A 16308-nucleotide genomic window follows, 5' to 3' on the forward strand; every position below is an offset into this window, starting at 1 on the left:
CTCTGCAGCTATTAACTCTGTAGCTGCATAACCCAGTGCTCCTTTACCTCTTTTCTGTCTACTCACATAACTTTGTGAAGTTTTTCCTCATGGGCTACCATCTGCTAGGGGAGGCTGTGCAGGGTCAAGCAAGGCCTTAGGGTAGGGCATTTCACTCCTGGAGGCCTTGGTGTGTGTGTGTGTGTGTGTGTGTGTGTGTGTGTGTGTGTGTGTGTGTGTGTGTGTGTGTCAGAGAGAGAGGGAGAGGAACAGAGATGCTGAACTCAATGTGTGTATGTGTGTGAGAAAGATACAGAGACAGAAATGGTTTGGGCAAAGAGGTGGAGGCAAAGAGACTTAACAGATGTTGTTCTTCATGAGACCAAAGCACACATACTGCCTGGTACATAGTAGAGATGCAATCGATATTAGTCACCATCATCATCATACTCTACCCCCTCAGTAAGACACTGTTCTGGGGACTGGGTACCTGGCAGTGGACAAAGGAGGCCACGTTCTCGTGCTCGTGGAATATGGATTCCATCATTTCAATGAATAATTAATAACAGTGCTAATATAGAACCCAGCAAGTACTTGCTGTAATCGACACTTAAAACCTATTATTAAGGGAACAGAGCCTAGTAGAGAGCCCGGTCTATTTACAATTGGAGGAGTGGCAACTATTTCAGTGGTTGCACTATGCTGAGGGTCACACTCTATGCTGAGGAGAGGAATGGAGAGCATGCCCTGAGGAAGAGGACCTAAAGTGATGCCATGTGACGATGTGACCTCTCTATGAACAATGGCTGGAAGGTGCAGGCTGGAGAAGCAGGGACCCACAGTAGCCCAAACACGGTCCTCTAAAACTCCTAGGATTGTGTCACTGAAGTGGCAGACACAGTGCTGAGGCTGCACGGGAGTGCTACAGGAGGACTGTCTTGTCCCTGCAGGGGAAGAGGCCTGTAGAAGCCGGGCAGTGAAGGAAATGTCCACACTGGACAAGAGCAGGGCATGTACCTCTCTATAGTACTCCTGGGGTACTGGGTGGAGCGCCCTACACCCCCCACACACACACAGCAGGGTGGTGGTGATAGAACAGGTTTTTTTTTTTCTCCCAATATTGCAGTCATAGGTCTTTGTTTCTTGTGTCAGGGATCAAACCCAAGGCTCTATAACTGCAAAGCCTGTGTTCTTAGCACTTAGCCGCATCCCCAGCTGAACACTAGATTCTGGTCTGTTTTCTCCATGGTGACTCTGTGTTAGATTTCACTGGGGTCATTGGCTGTAAGGAAAAAAGAAACTAGGTAAAACTTCAGATCTAGGTGACTTTTAAGCTTCTTAGGACCTATGATTCTGAAGAACTTGCAGGAATTCTCCTCCCACGGATACTGTTAGTGTTCAGCTTCATCTATAACTTTTTCTCTCTATTTTAATTTTTTCTCTTTTGTCATAGTCAGGGTTTCACTACTTCAGGTTGACTTCTTCCAGATAAGAGAGACAAGAGACAGATATCATAGCACTGAGACTCCCCTCAGTATAGTGGGAGCCGGACTTGAACCCAGGTCACATATACAGCAAAGCAGGTGTGTTCCCAGGCAACCTACACCCTCTTTAAACCAGTTCTCCAACCTTAGTGCTCTCATGGTAACTTGGTGTGTATGTGTTTCCTCCATAAACAACACTGAGTATGAATCTTTTCCTTGGTTTTCAAAGTCTAAGTTAATTATACCCATTGGTTTCCTTTGTCCTTGGGCTTATTTCCTCCTTAGTGACCTTTAGTAGACTTGGGAGGGATGCAGTCTTCCCGAAGAAATGCCACTGTCTGGTCTCCACTAGGCTGGACTAGCCGTCTTCACTCAGTGCATACATTTGTTTTTTTTTGGCCTCCAGGGTTATTGCTCAGTGCCTGCACCAGGAATCCACTGTTCCTGGAGACCATTTCCCTGCCCTTTTATTGTCCTTGTTGTTGTAGCCTTGTTGTGGTTATTATTGTTATTGTTGACATCGTTTGTTGTTGGATAGGACAGAGAGAAATGGAGAGAGGAGGGGGAGACAAAGAGCGGGAGAGAAAGACAGACACCTGCAGACCTGCTTCACTGCCTGTGAAGCGACTCCCCTGCAGGTGGGGAGCCTCAGGCTCGAACCGGGATCCTTACGCTGGTCCTTGCGCTTTGTTCCACGTGTGCTTAACCTGCTTCGTTACTTACCGACCCCCCAGTGCATACATTATGTAAATATTTTTTTTGTAAATGTTATACAAAACATCTCAGCTTCTAGTAGGGAAGTAGGGCCCTACTTGTTTGAATGCTAGTTTTGAGTGGTCTATTGAATCCACATTTGGGGTGGAGGCAGGGAGGAAAAAGAGAATTCACTGAAAAAGCAGGGCAGTTAACATTAAGGTCCCAGCCCTGACTCTTCTTGACTGAGCGATCCTTTTCAAGTTCCTTTGTGTCTCAAGTTTCCTCACTTATACAGTGTCTCAGAGAGCTGTGTAAGACTCAGGAAGATTCCAGTTGTGAATATGCTTCTCGAGCCCCAGAATGCCTTGCCTGTTGTTTTTTGGAGGATGTGAGATGTTGCTGCTGCTGTTTGTATTTTCTTCAGACCACCTGTTGATCAGTATCTGTCTTCTTGACAGCCTGGCAGGAGAGTTTGCCACTGATGCAGTGCCTGGTGTCAGAGGGGAATGGGCTGAAGGGGAAGGACCTCAGCTCTCACTGGGGCACTAGCAGGGCTGTCATTTCCATCTGTGGAGTATAGGGAACCAAGGACTTGAGTTTTGCATATTCCTTGTGTCTCCCATAGTGTCTCAGTAGCATCCAGCAGAGCAAATGGACACATCCTGTATGCATGAGTGTCTATTACAAAGGGAGAAAGTGAGCCTGCAGGAACAGCCCAAAGCAGCTGTGACCTCAGCCAGAGCGATGTGCTTGGGCATTCATGACAGAGGACACTGCTGCAGCCCCTGGGCCTGTGCCATCTCAGTCTTTCAGTGCTCCTTTCATCTGCTGTCCTGTGAGAGTGTCTGATTGCATGTGGATTATGCTAGGAAGCTAGAAGCTCCTCTGGGAGGGAGGGCAGGGCAGGGTGTTGCGGTTTTGAGTCTTGTTTACAGAGTTCTCTGCCACGATCATGATCATGATAGTTAGTCAGATCTGTAAGCTGTTAGGTGGAGTTCAGCACGTCCCGAGGGAATTGCCACACTGGCTCTGCCCATAACCTATCCTTTTTTAAAAAAAAAAATTTATTTATTTATTCCCTTTTGTTGCCCTTGTTGTTTTGCCCTTGTTGTTATTATTGATGTCGTCGTTGTTGGATAGGAGAGAGAGAAATGGAGTGAGGAGGAGAAAACAGAGAAGGGGAGAGAAAGAGAGACACCTGCAGACCTGCTTCACCAATTGTGAAGCGACTACCCTGCAGGTGGGGAGCCGGGGGCTCAAACCAGGATCCTTAAGCTGGTCCTTGTGCTTTGCACCACATGTGCTTAACCCGCTGCGCTACCACCCGACTCCTGATAACCTATCTTTTTATCTCTCCCCCATCTCTTTCTCTGTCCCCCCTCCTCCTCCCCACCACCCTCCCCTTCCCCTCCTCCTTCTCCCTCTCCTCCTCCCTCTCTTCCTCCCCCTACCCTTTCCCCTCCCCTCCCCTCCCCCTCCCTCTCCCCCTCCCCCTTCCTCTCCCTCTCCCTCTCATCAGCAGAATTTCCTGGCAGGCTTGGACTTGTCCCTCCCTTCCACCAGCCCTATCTAGGATGAACACACCTGGGATGCTAACACCTCTTTCTCTTTCCCTTCTTTCTTCCTTTTTATCTTCCCCCCTTTCTTTCTTACATTCTTTCTTTTTTTTTTTTGTGCCTCCAGGGTTATTGCTGAGGCTCAGTGCCAACACTATTAATTGACTGCTCCTAGTGGCAATGTTTTCCCTCCCCTCTCATTTTATTTGCTAGGACAGAGAGAAATTAAGAGGGGAGTGGGAGACAAAGAGGGAGAGAGACACCTGCAGGCCTGCTTCACTGTTTGTGAAGCTTCCCCCCTATAAGTGGGGAAAGGGGGCTCAGATCTGAGTTCTTGTACTAGACCTTGTGCATAGTACCATGAGCCAGGTGATGGTGCACCTGGTTGAGTGCACACATTACAGTGCACAAGGACCAAGGTTCAACCTCCCTCTCCCCATCTTCAGGGGGAAAGCTTCATGAGCGGTGAAGCAAGTCTGCAAAGATCTCTTTCTCCCTATCATCCCCTTCCCTCTTGGTTTCTCTCAGCTTCTGCCCCAAAATAAATAATAGTATATATAGAGGGGGGAGATCTGTATCTTATCCATGCAGACTTAGAAGCCATGTTTTCAGTGTCAGAAAAACTGGTCTTAGGGGATTCAGTCTTTTGTCATTTATTTGTCAGTCATTGATGCAACTGATCAGGTGCCAGTTCACAGCCAGGCCCTGTGCTGGCTTTGGGGCTAAATTGGAATGGCACAGACTCTGTCCTTTAGAAGGTCTGATGACAAAGGTTTATAACAACACGTGGGAGGTGATGCTTCTTCTTTGGTCATGTGGAATTCACTGGGGGCAGTGTTGTGTGGTATTTGAGGTGTTTTGCTGAAGCAGATACTTTGATCAATGCAGAAAGGAAAGCTGAGGGGACAGCCACTCCCTGGGGAATCTGGGAGGCTCATGGAGAATCTCAGGTCCAGAGATGTCCTGGGTTGGTTGGCTCAGAGGCTTCAGAATGTTTGTTTTGAGTGCCTGGGATCCATTTTTGGTTTTTGGTTTTTTTTTTTCCCCTTCTGCCCCTTTCCTGCACCCATAGACTCTTGTGGAGTAGTGTCTCCACTGTTCCCAGATTCAGCATCTCAGTATCTTTTAGTTTTTGTCATGGGCCAGGCCAGGAAGTGAGGGGGATTTGTGGCAGGTGATTGACTGGTGGTGTTCTCAGCTTCACTTGAAGGAAGGCTGAGTCCTGATTTCTAAACCACTGTTTGATGTCAAAGGCAAGGGCAGGGCTGGGGATGTAGCTCAGTGCCCACCTGCTTTGTGTGTGTAAAGGCCCTTGGCTCCGTCCCTGACTGTTCCTCCTGCCCAGGCCCTCTTCTCTCTGTCCTCCCAGCTCTGACGTAGCCCGCAGCCCCACTGTCCTCCTGAGTGTTTCATCACAGCACACACCTCAGTTGTTAGTTAGATATGAGTTTGTGATTCTTTGGTAACTAGCTACCCCTCCCTGCACTCCACCCCTTCCACTCTTAGCTCCATGGAGTGAGGCCCATGTCCTTCTGCCACCACCAAGCCTGCCTCAGACCCTGGAAGGCACACACCATTTGGGGGGATGATTGAGAACAGTTGGGCACCTACTGATATGCCTGGTGGGGAAGTGGGTTATAAGACCACTTTTGTAGAAGTACTGGTCCAAAGCACCTCCCCTGGGCCAGGTCCACTGAGCTGCAGGGCACTGGGGGGGAGGGATACTGAACCCCAGCTCATGCAGGGAGCTGCCCAGCACTCCATGGGGTCTGACTGCAGTTGTTTCCCAGCTCTCATGCCCTGTGCTCCAGTCACACAGCCTCCCTCCATGGCCCCCTCCACTCTCCACATGCAGTTCCTTGTGCCTGGATTCCTCTCCACCATCACCCTGGAGAGAGCTTGCTCATCCTTCCAGATCTAGTACAAACACTTCCTCCCACAGACATACCACCCAGACCACCCCAAAGAGAATCCACTGCCTTCTCCACACCAGACATACTTTGTTATCAACTCTGATGTTGGACTTAATCCCCAAGGATCCTTGACTTAGGGGACTGGTTTTCTCTGAGTTTGAGCCCCGTCAGGGCAGAATTGAAGCATTGTCCCTCATGCCTCTGTCTTTACAGACAGAGAGGCTCGTCTAGAGTAGAAGCCAATAGGCTCGGGAGGCTCGTCTAGAGCAGAAGCCAATAGAATGGTGGTTGGGTGGATGGATGGATAATGCTGCTATGGAGATCACCGCAGCTTCAAGCCTTGCACCCAGGTAGTGGGGAGAGTCTGTGAGAGCAGCAGGGGCTGAACTCTCCCTTGCCAGCCTTACCCTCTTGGTTTTTCCACTGCCCTCCTCTCCAAATTCTGCCAAAGATTTCAGCAGGGAGCATGATTTATCTCCTGTGAGCCCCAGCCAAGCCCCGCACCCCCCTTGGCCTGGCCTGCTGGAAGGCAAGCAGGAGAGAGTGAGGACCTCCTCCCACCAGAGCAGCCAGGGGGCTGGGTCAGACCTCACACACTCATCTCTGAGGATTCCAGGTGTATAGTCATGAGTCAAAGTCTAGACTAGTGTCTTGCAGGGTCCCAGGCTTCCTTCCAGGGGTCTCCTGTAGTCAAACTGACAAGGGTGCATGTCCCTCAGGGACAGAGGCTGGGCTCAGACCTCAGCCAGGGCCCTATCTAGGCACACCCAGAGGACAGATTCAAGGGAGAATTACTGCTATGAAACAGTAACCAGGCTGGACTCAAACTCTCTGTGCAGGGAGTGGGCTGTGGCTGAGAGAGGATGAAGGGAGGGGCTGGCAAGGGAGTGCTGGGCCTGGCTGTGAGCTGTCCCCTGTCTCCCCAGGGCTGGGAGCCATGGCTGTTGCAGCCTCATTAGAAAGAGTTGACAGCTATTAGGCACAGGCGGTTTAATGGCTAGCTCAAGGGCAGAAGACTGTTGCTCTTCCCCCAGATCCTGGCCATGCTGCTGCCTTGCCCTTGGGGCCCCAGTTTGGCCCCTCCACCCCAGGTGCCCCACTCCCTTTCAACAGCTCCCAGTTCCTGCCCTCCTGGGGTGGAGAAGGGTCAGTGTCAGTCATGTCAGTTTCCTGGTACAGATTCTTCTTCAGTCAGGAGTCCTCACATGTGCAGGGCTTTGTGGTTTGCAGAGCCTATTTGCATACATGTTATTTGTCCATATGACCCTTGTGCTAACTCTGTCTGTGCTCATGGGGGTGGCGTGGATCAAACCTTCATTTTTCAGAGGGAGAAGACAGGCCTCAGAAAGTCATCGCAGGGAGCTGGCCTATCAGTCCTTAGTTAGTGTTCCAGTAATCTGCCTTAGAAAGTACCCCCCGTACAGCCCTGGCCTTCTTCGGAGACGCCAAGAAGCAGCTCTCAGCCTGACCATCTTTCCCCAGAGCAGCTGTTTCAAGCTTCCTGCACAAGGGGCCTCTCCTTCCAGCTTCCTTGGATGGGGAGGGAGGTGCTAGGACCTCCATCCTGGCTGAGCTGCTGAGCCCTTTCCTGACTAACAGTGACTGGTGCTGGTGTGAGGTTGGCTAGACTCTTAGAAAGCTTGTGGAATGTGTTCAGGCTGGAAGTCTGGGGGTCCTTGTAGGTCCTACCCTCCTCACCCCTCCCGACTGAACACCTCCCTGTCCTTTACCTCCCCTCCTGCCCTTTCATTTTGTGTTGGCTGCTAGGCAACAACACTGTCAAAGTCAAGATTGGAGAAGGAAGGCTCTCTGGGTTCCATCTCAGACTCTGCTGTAACCTTTCCCTCCTCTGACTTCCCTATCTTCCTTGAAAATATGTGTATGTACGTACACACACACACACACACACACACACACACACACACACACACACACATACCACACTTCTTTTTTACTTCGAGCAAAGCAGTTGTGGTACTCAGAGGAGGCAGGGAGAGAGCAGGGCCTATGAAGAGACCAGCTGGGTTCCCCACAGACACCCTAGAAGGTTTGGGTGTTTTTTCCACTGCGTGGTGTTTCTCCACTGCTTTCTCTAAAAAGAGAAGCCAGTCTCCTCAAGGAAGTAGCAGAGGGCCCCTGAGGTATCAAATCAGCCTGTACCCTGGAAGAATAGTGGCACTTTCCATCAACATACTATGAGACACTGGAAGTAAGGGATAGGAGGGGACAGTTGGAAAGAGCAGCCCAGATTTCTGTGTCCCAGATTCCAAGATACAGTTGCAGGACTTGCAGCAGAGAGAGAGAGAGAGAGAGAGAGAGAGAGAGAGAGAGAGCGCTGGCAGATGGCCCTGAGACAGGGAAGGGGCTGGGATGTGGGGGAGTCAGATGTGACCATCCCTTTAACTTGCACGGTGTTAATAGCATTCTCAGAGGGTCACCCTTCAGCTGCCCAAAGTCATTTCCTCATGTTATGAGTAGAAGGGCCCCACACTCACCATTCTGGCTTCGTGATCGTCTGGTTTCTCCAGGGCCCTGGCACTGAGTGGGCAGCCCACCTCAGAAGGGTCCCCCTGGAATGAGTCCGCTGGCCAGCAGGTCAGAGATCCCCAGGCAGCATTGGCTGGAGGAGGCTGAAGTTCAAGGCCAGCATCCCTCTTCCCACAGTGAGTAGACCACCTCCTGCCCTGTGTCTTCCAGAAGTGAGTTGGGGACTGTGAGGCGGGTTGATTAAAACAACTCTACAGGTGAAGTTGCCAAACTGGAATGATTATATGTCTGGTAACCCGACACCTGCCTTAGGTGCTGGAACAACACCTGGAGTCATTCACCAGCTCTTTGGCTTCAGAACAGGCGACACACCTAAGATGTTGCAAAGCCTTGCTGCCTGAATGACTTCCACCCAGCCAGTTGATAACAGAAGGCCCTGTCTCTCGGTTGCGTGGCCTCTCACTCTGTGGGTACTGTTGTTCGGGCTTGTAGCAGGTTTTGGGGGAGGGTGCATGGAATCCTCTGCTCAGTGGAATTAAATTGTTGCACCACACTTGAAAGTTCATGGAGAAGGTGAGGTTTCTTCTCTCAGGAGGATGAGCTATCCTTCCTCTCCTAGGGCCCAGAGCAAAGCTGGCCCCGCAGGCTCCTACCTGGGTGCTTTGGCTTACACATAGTGTCTCTCTAACTTGAGCTGACCCCTGGTGCAGGCTGAAACCTTAGAACATAGAACCAGCGAGCTGGAAGGTTAGGTGGCTATCTTCTGTTCTGTTAAGGATGAGATGAAGTTCCAGAGAGGCAAAGCCAAGTAGCCACAACAGCATAATTAACATCAGGTTGTGAACAGATGCAGATCTTCTTTCACTTCCCAGCCTTGACACTCCTCCTCAGAGCACTGCAAGCCAGGCAGCTCATGCACTGACCATGAGCTTCCACATGCCATGGCTTTAAAGCTCACTGCAAGGAGTCAGTTCTCATTTAACATTTGAGGGAGCCCCATCCCTGGATGAAGTGACAGGCGCCCTAGTCACATGTGGTTTGGGGCAGAGTTGAACCTGGTTCTTCTATTGCAAGTGTCTGAAAGCCCCAGGGTTGTGGGGTTGTGTGAGGAGGCTGGACCCATAGGAGTCCCTAGGATGGTCTGAGCAAAAGTGATATCAGGTAGATTTAACTGATGGCTGGTCACATCTGCGTGCAACATGACCTTGCTCTTATCTCTCAGTAGCAGGCTCTCCAGCTGTTCTGGAGGCTTCCTGTTTTAGCACTGGAAGTTTAGGCAGTGTCAACTGAATGTGATTTCAGAACAGGGGACTTCAGGGGATAGTCTATAAGCTGGCACCTTACTTTTAAGAAAGACCACCGTAGTTGTGGCCAGTGGTTCCTGGGGTAGGATTTCCCTGGCCTTGTGGAATTCCTCTAGGTGCCAGGCTAAACACCGGGCTCAGATCTGTTCTTTGTGGTGATGAACCAGGAAAGAGGTAGCTGCCCAGGCAGGAAAGCTATGGGGTGCGGCCTGCTGGGAGAATGATTATTCAGCCCTCCCAGCTCCAGCTCTGGCTCTGGCTCCCAGATGGGTCCAGGAGCCCAAGGAGAGGCCTGGGAAGGAAACACAGGACCAGGGCGATAACAGGGTAGCTGTGAGGCTCAGGGGTGGGGGAGGAGAAGACTGCAGGGCTTGGAGATGGGGCCTGGAGCTGTGAGAACAGGGTACACTTCTCTCTGGTGCTAGGTGGAAACAATACCTTCCCTTGTTCACTAAACTGTGGTTTCAGAACAGGGGACTTCAGGGGATAGTCTACATGCTGGCACCTTACTTTTAAGAAAGACCACCATAGTTGTGCCCCCCCCCCCCCAATGCTTTCCCAATTCTGATCTCTTTCACTTTTCCACCCATCTCTTCAGATTCCCCTCCTGGAACTTTCTCTCATCTCTCTAGTTTTCTCTCCTCCCTTTTTTTTAGACAAAGTCAGAAGAGAGACAGAGAGACTGACTATAGCACCTTCTTTCAATGTGGTGGAGGCTGGGTTTGAACCTGGGTCACACATATGGCAAAGTAACACCCTATCCGAGTGATCCATTTCTCCAACCCACCACCTTCTGTTCCCCTTTCATATCATCCTTTCTTCCCACCCCTCCAATTCCTCCCTTTCCTTTGGCTTGCGGCACGTATCAAGATGAGAGGAAGCTTTGCTATGAAATAAGTGACATTTGAGCTGTAAACCCCTTCTTGCACTCTGATGCCCTGAAGGGTTCCAGTGATGTGTTCACATGGCACATGATTTTGTGAAATGTGCAGATTTTTTTTCTTGGTATACCTTTTCCTTCCTTCCTTTCTTCCTTTTTTATTCCTTTCCTTCTTTCTTTCTTCCTTCCTCCCTCCCTTCCTTCATTCCTTCCTTTCTTTCTTGCCTCCAGGGTAATCGCTGGGGCTCAGAAGACAAGAGAGGGGGGGAGAGAAAGATAGACAATTGCTGACCTGCTTCACTGCCTGTGAAGTGACTTCCCTGCAACTGTGGAGCCGGGGCCTGGAACCGGGATCCTTCCTCCGGTCCTTGTACTTCGTGCCATGTGTGCTTAAACAGCTGGGGCTTGGTGCCTGCACCTTGAATCCACTGCTCCTGGAGGCTATTTTTTCCCTTTTGTTGCCATCGTTGTTGTGGTTATTATTATTGTTGTTGTTATTATTATTATTATAGATGTCATTGTTGTTGGATAGGACAGAGAGAAATGGAGAGAGGAGGGGAAGACAGGGGGAGAGAGAAAGCAACTCCCCTGCAGGTGGAGAGCCAAGGGCCTCAACCCCAGATCATTATGCCGGTCCTTGTGCTTGTCGCCATGTGTGCTAAACCTGCTGTGCTACCGCCCTACTCCCAAGAGATGTTTTAAGAGGATGAGGCTGAGTGGTGGCTCACCCAGTAAAGCATGTGTTATGTATGAGGACCCGTGTTCAAGTCCCCTGTTCTCACCTGCAGGGGGAAAGCTTCCTGAGTCATGGTGGAGCAGTGCTACAGGTGTCTCTATTCTCTTCCTTTTCCTCTCTCTCATCATCTTATCAAAAAGTTACTTAAAATAAAGTCTGGGAGTCAGGTGGTAGTGCAGCAGGTCAAGCTCACGCTGGTGCAAAGCGCAAGGACCAGCATAAGGATACTGGTTAGAGCCCCCGGCTCCCCACCTGCTGGGGAGTCACTTCACAAGTGGTGAAGCAAATCTGCAGGTGTCTATCTTTCTCTCCCCCTCTCTGTCTTCCCCTCCTCTCTCCATTTCTCTCTGTCCTGTCCAACAACGATGACAACAATATTAACTACAACAATAAAAATAAACAAGGACAACAAAAAGGAATAAATAAATAAATATATTTTTTAAAAAGTCTGCTGGGAATAAGGGAGCCATGTAGACATCAAACCATAGGAGGAGAGGGACAAAAATTCGTTGGGAAATAAGAGATCCTTTTTCATTTTCTGCTATTGTCTCATTTCCCTCCTTTCTCCTTTTTTTTTTTTTTTCTCATTCCTTCCTCCCCACCCCACCCCCTGGGATATTTTATTTTTATTCTTTTTTATTTTCATTATCTTTTATGTATTAGATAGAGACAGCCAGAAATTGAGGGGGCAGAGGGAGGTAGCGAGGGGAAGAGAGAGACAGACACCTGCAGCACTTGCAAAGCTTTCCTCCTGCAGGTGGGGACCGGGAGCTTGAGCCTGGGTCCTTGCGCATTCTAACACATGCGCTCAACCAGGTGCGTCACCAACTGGCCCCCATTTTTTCCCTAGCTATGTAATTTATAGGAGAATCTACTAATTGCTTGTTTCTGATTGTGCATTTGATTTTAATACCAGTAGCCATTTACCCATCCCATCACATGTGTTTACCATCTCTCCAGCCATTCGAGAAAAAAAAATATCCTGTCAGGCGCAGCAGCTGGAGAAAAGAAGTAGCTCTTCCCTTGGGGAATTCAGTCAGTTCAGTTTTTTAATTTTTTTAAAAATATTTTTATTATTTTTTAAATTATTTTTTAAATTAAAAAAAATTTATAGATTTTTAAATTGTGTTTTATTATTTATTTATTTATATATTTAATGTTTTAATTATATTAAATTAAAAAAATTTAAGTCAGAACTAATTATATTAAACTAAAAAAATTTAAGTCAGAACTAAGTCAGAAAGATAAAGATGAGTATGGGATAATCCCACTCATCAACAGAAGTTGACTAAGAAGATCTGAAAGGGAAACTAAAAGCAGGACCTGATCAAATTGTAAGTAGGGCACCAAAGTAAAAACCCAGTGGTGAGGGGTAGACATGCAGCTTCCTGAGCCAGTGGGGGGTGGGAGTGGGCGGGAGGGATGGGTCACAGTCCTTTGGTGGTGGGAATGGTGTTTATGTACACTCCTAGCAAAATGTAGACATATAAATCAGTAGTTAATTAATATGAGAGGGGGAAAATCAATTGTATGTCTCAAAGTTTCTCAAAACACAAACTGAATCTTTTTAATATATAGGCTGTGTATTTGATATGCGGACTCTTTCAAAAGCCTAGATCAAGTAGATCAGAAGCATCCAATAGCACAGCTATATACAAGATACTGGGTACTGTACAGCAAACCCTAACAAAAGGACTTTTCAAAGTTAACCCAATTAACAAATAATGTGATGATAACATTAACTATCAATTGTCTTTTTGAACCCTAAGACAGCAGGAACCTCACATCTCCACTATGGAGCCCCTCTTCCCCCAGTCCTGGAACTATTGGATAGGGCCCACTTTCCCGTATGCATCTCCCAATCCAAACCAAATAACATTGCATCCGCCGATCACAACCTAACCAACGCAACGATTGCCAGCTCAACATGCTTCACCTTAGACTATGTCCAGAGACTTCACATGTGGAATGACAACCCTTCAGCTTCATTACTCGGGTGAGACCTTTCCTTTTATAGTACACTCTAATTTCATCTCAGGTAGTTAGTTCACTTTCTAACAAAGACCCATAACCTAGATATACACCAGTTTCTGTGAGAGAGAGCTTATGTGCACACGTATCCATAAACTACTGCAAAATATATACCTGAAAGCAGAAGTACACTAGAGTTTGCAGTGAGTACCCCCCTAACACTTCCTCTCCACTATTCCAAGCTTGGGATCCATGATTGCTCAACAAATTGTTTGGCTTCGTATGTTAACTCTTTTCAATCACCAGGTTCCAGATGTCACCAGGATGCTGGCCAGGCTTCCCTGGATTGAAGACCCCACCAATGTGTCCTGGAGCTCAGCTTCCCCAGAGACACACCTTACTAGGGAAAGAGAGAGGCAGACTGGGAGTATGGACCGACCAGTCAACGCCCATGTTCAGCGGGGAAGCAATTACAGAAGCCAGACCTTCTACCTTCTGCAACCCTCAACGACCCTGGGTCCATGCTCCCAGAGGGCTAGAGAATGGGAAAGCTATCATGGGAGGGGGTGGGTTATGGAGATTGGGTGGTGGGAATTGTGTGGAGTTGTACCCCTCCTATCTTATGTTTTTGTTCATTAATCCTTTCATAAATAAAAAATTTAAAAAACATTTAAATTATTTTAAATGTTTAATTTTTTTATTTTTCAAATTTATTTTATTATTTTATTATTTTAATTTTTTGTTTTTTATTTATTTTCTATTTTTTTAAAATTTTAAATTAAAAAATTTTTTATGTTTAAATTTTTTAGTATTTAAATTTTTTTAATTTTTAAAAAATTTTAAATTAAAAAAATTTTTATGTTTAAATTTTTTAGTATTTTAAATTTTTTAAATTTAAAAAATTTTTTTCTTTTTTACTTTTTAGATTTTTGAGCATTTTTTATTTTTTAAATTTAAAAATATTTTTAAATTATTTGTATATTCTTTATTATTTGTTTTTTAATTTTTTGTTTTTAATTTTTATTTTTTAATTTATTTTTATTATTTTATTATATTTTTCTTTTTAAATTTTTAAAATTTTTAATTTTTTTTAGTTTATTTAAATTGTTAATATTTTTATATTTTTATTTTATAATTTTAAAAGTTTATTTTTTAATCATTTAATTTTTAAAATTATTTCATTATTTCATTTTTATTTATTTTAATTTCTTTTAATTTTTTTATTAACATTTTTTTGTCATCTGCAAATATCATTTATTCAGATTATACAATTCAAGGTCAGTGCTGTGAAGCATTACACCAATATCTTGATAATTAGAAAGATCTTTTACACAACTGCCTGGATTACATTTTATCCCTGAGTGTGTGATCTGATACAGGAATAGTATCTAACTATATTTCTTTTATTTATTTATTTAAATTTATTTTTTTATTTAAGAAAGGATAAATTAACAAAACCATAGGGTAGAAGGGGTACAACTGCACACAATTCCCACCACCCAATCTCCATATCTCACCCCCTCCCCTGATAGCTTTTCCATTATTTTAAAAATTTTTAATATTATTTTATGTTGTTTTTTATATTTTTAATTTATTTTTATTTTTATTATTTCTTTATTTTTTAAAATTTTTAAAAATTTCTTAAAAATTTTTTGTTTTCTTTTAATTTTTAAAACTTTTGAATTTTTTTGTTTTTTTAAATTTTTTTATTTTTTAATTTTTTAAAAATTTTAAAAAAATTTTTTTAAATTAAAATTTTTTTTAAATTTTTATTTTTTTAAATTAAAAAAAATTTTTTTAGTTTTTTAAATTTTTAAAAAATTTTTAAAAAATTTTTTGGTTTTTTATTTAAAAAAATTTTTTTAATTTTAAAAAATTTAAAAAATTAAAAAAAAATTTTTTAGTTTTTTTCAATTTTTAAAATTTTTTTTAGTTTTTAAAATTTTTTTAAAATTAAAAAGAATTTTTTTAATTTTTTTAAATTTTTAAATTTTTTTTTAATTTTTTAACTTAAAAAATTTTTTTTTAATTTAAAAAATTTTTTTAAAATTTGTTTTTTAAAATTAAAATTTTTTAATTTTTTTGTTTTTTAATTTTTTTTTAATTTTTAAAAAATTAAAAATTTTTTTTAGTTTTTTAAATTTTAAAATTTTTAAAAAAAATTTTTTTAATTTTTTTGTTTTTTCTAAAAATTAAAATTTTTTTTTCTTTTTTATTTAAGAAAGGATTAATTAACAAAACCATAGAGTAGGAGGGGTACAACTCCACATAATTCCCACCACTCAATGTCCATATCCCACCCCCCTCCCCTGATAGCTTTTCCATTCTCTATCCCTCTGGGAGCATGGACCCAGGGTCATTGTGGGTTGCAGAAGGTAGAAGGTCTGGCTTCTGTAATTGCTTCCCTGCTGAACATGGGCATTGACTGGTCGGTCCATACTCCCAGTCTGCCTCTCTCTTTCCCTAGTAGGATGGGTCTTTGGGGAAGCGGAGCTCCAGGACACATTGGTGGGTTCTTCAGTCCAGGGAAGCCTGGCCGGCAACCTGATGACATCTGGGACCTGGTGACTGAAAAGAGAGTTAACATACGAAGCCAAACAAATTGTTGAGCAATCATGGACCCAAAGCTTGGAATAGTGGAGAGGAAGTGTTAGGGGGGTACTCACTGCAAACTCTAGTGTACTTCTGCTTTCAGGTATATATTTTGCAGTAGTTTACGGATACGTGTGAACATATGCTCTCTCTCACAGAAACTGGTGTATATCTAGGTTTTGGGACTTTGTTAGAAAGTGAACCACCTGAGATGGAATTAAGAGTATACTATGAAAGGAAAGGTCTCACCCGAGTAATGAAGCTGAAGGGTTGTCATTCCACATGTGAAGTCTCTGGACACAGTCTGAAGTGAAGCATGTTGAGGTGGCAATCGTTGTGTTGGTTAGGTTGTGATCGATCGGCAGATGCAATATTATTTGCTATGGATTGGGGGAGGCATACGGGAAAGTGGGCCCTATCCAATAGTTCCAGGACTGGGGGAAGTAGAGGCTCTATAGTGGAAATGTGAGGTTCCTGCTGTCTTAGGGTTCAAAAAGACAATCGATAGTTAATGTTATCATCACATTAATTGGTAATTGGGTTAACTTTGAAAAGTCCTTTTGTTAGGGTTTGCTGTACAGTACCCAGTATTTTGTATATAGCTGTGCTATTGGTTGCTTCTGATCTACTTGATCTAGGCTTTTGAGAGAGTCCGCATATCAAATACACAGCCTATATATTAAAAAGATTCAGTTTGTGTTTTGAAAACT

At 44.7% G+C, this 16308-nt stretch overlaps 1 protein-coding gene across 3 annotated transcripts in view; it reads right to left on the reverse strand.

Annotated features, from left to right (window-relative positions):
- LOC103114021 (transmembrane serine protease 4) overlaps window positions 1–8366 on the reverse strand; it is a 38101-nt gene extending 29735 nt beyond the window's left edge. For 2 of the 3 annotated variants that reach the window (XM_060179972.1, XM_060179971.1), the window contains exon 1: window positions 8124–8365. Coding sequence is in view for 2 of the 3 variants with exons in the window: in XM_060179971.1 (XP_060035954.1) it covers window positions 8124–8126 (3 nt within the window). In the remaining variant the exon portion in view is untranslated. Of the gene's footprint in view, window positions 1–8123 lie in introns of all 3 variants that reach the window. The other variant, XM_060179970.1, reaches the window with a different exon arrangement.
- Between the last annotated feature and the right edge of the window lie 7942 nt (window positions 8367–16308).

The sequence above is a fragment of the Erinaceus europaeus genome, chromosome 20 (assembly GCF_950295315.1).
Source record: "Erinaceus europaeus chromosome 20, mEriEur2.1, whole genome shotgun sequence".
Lineage (NCBI taxonomy): Eukaryota > Metazoa > Chordata > Mammalia > Eulipotyphla > Erinaceidae > Erinaceus > Erinaceus europaeus.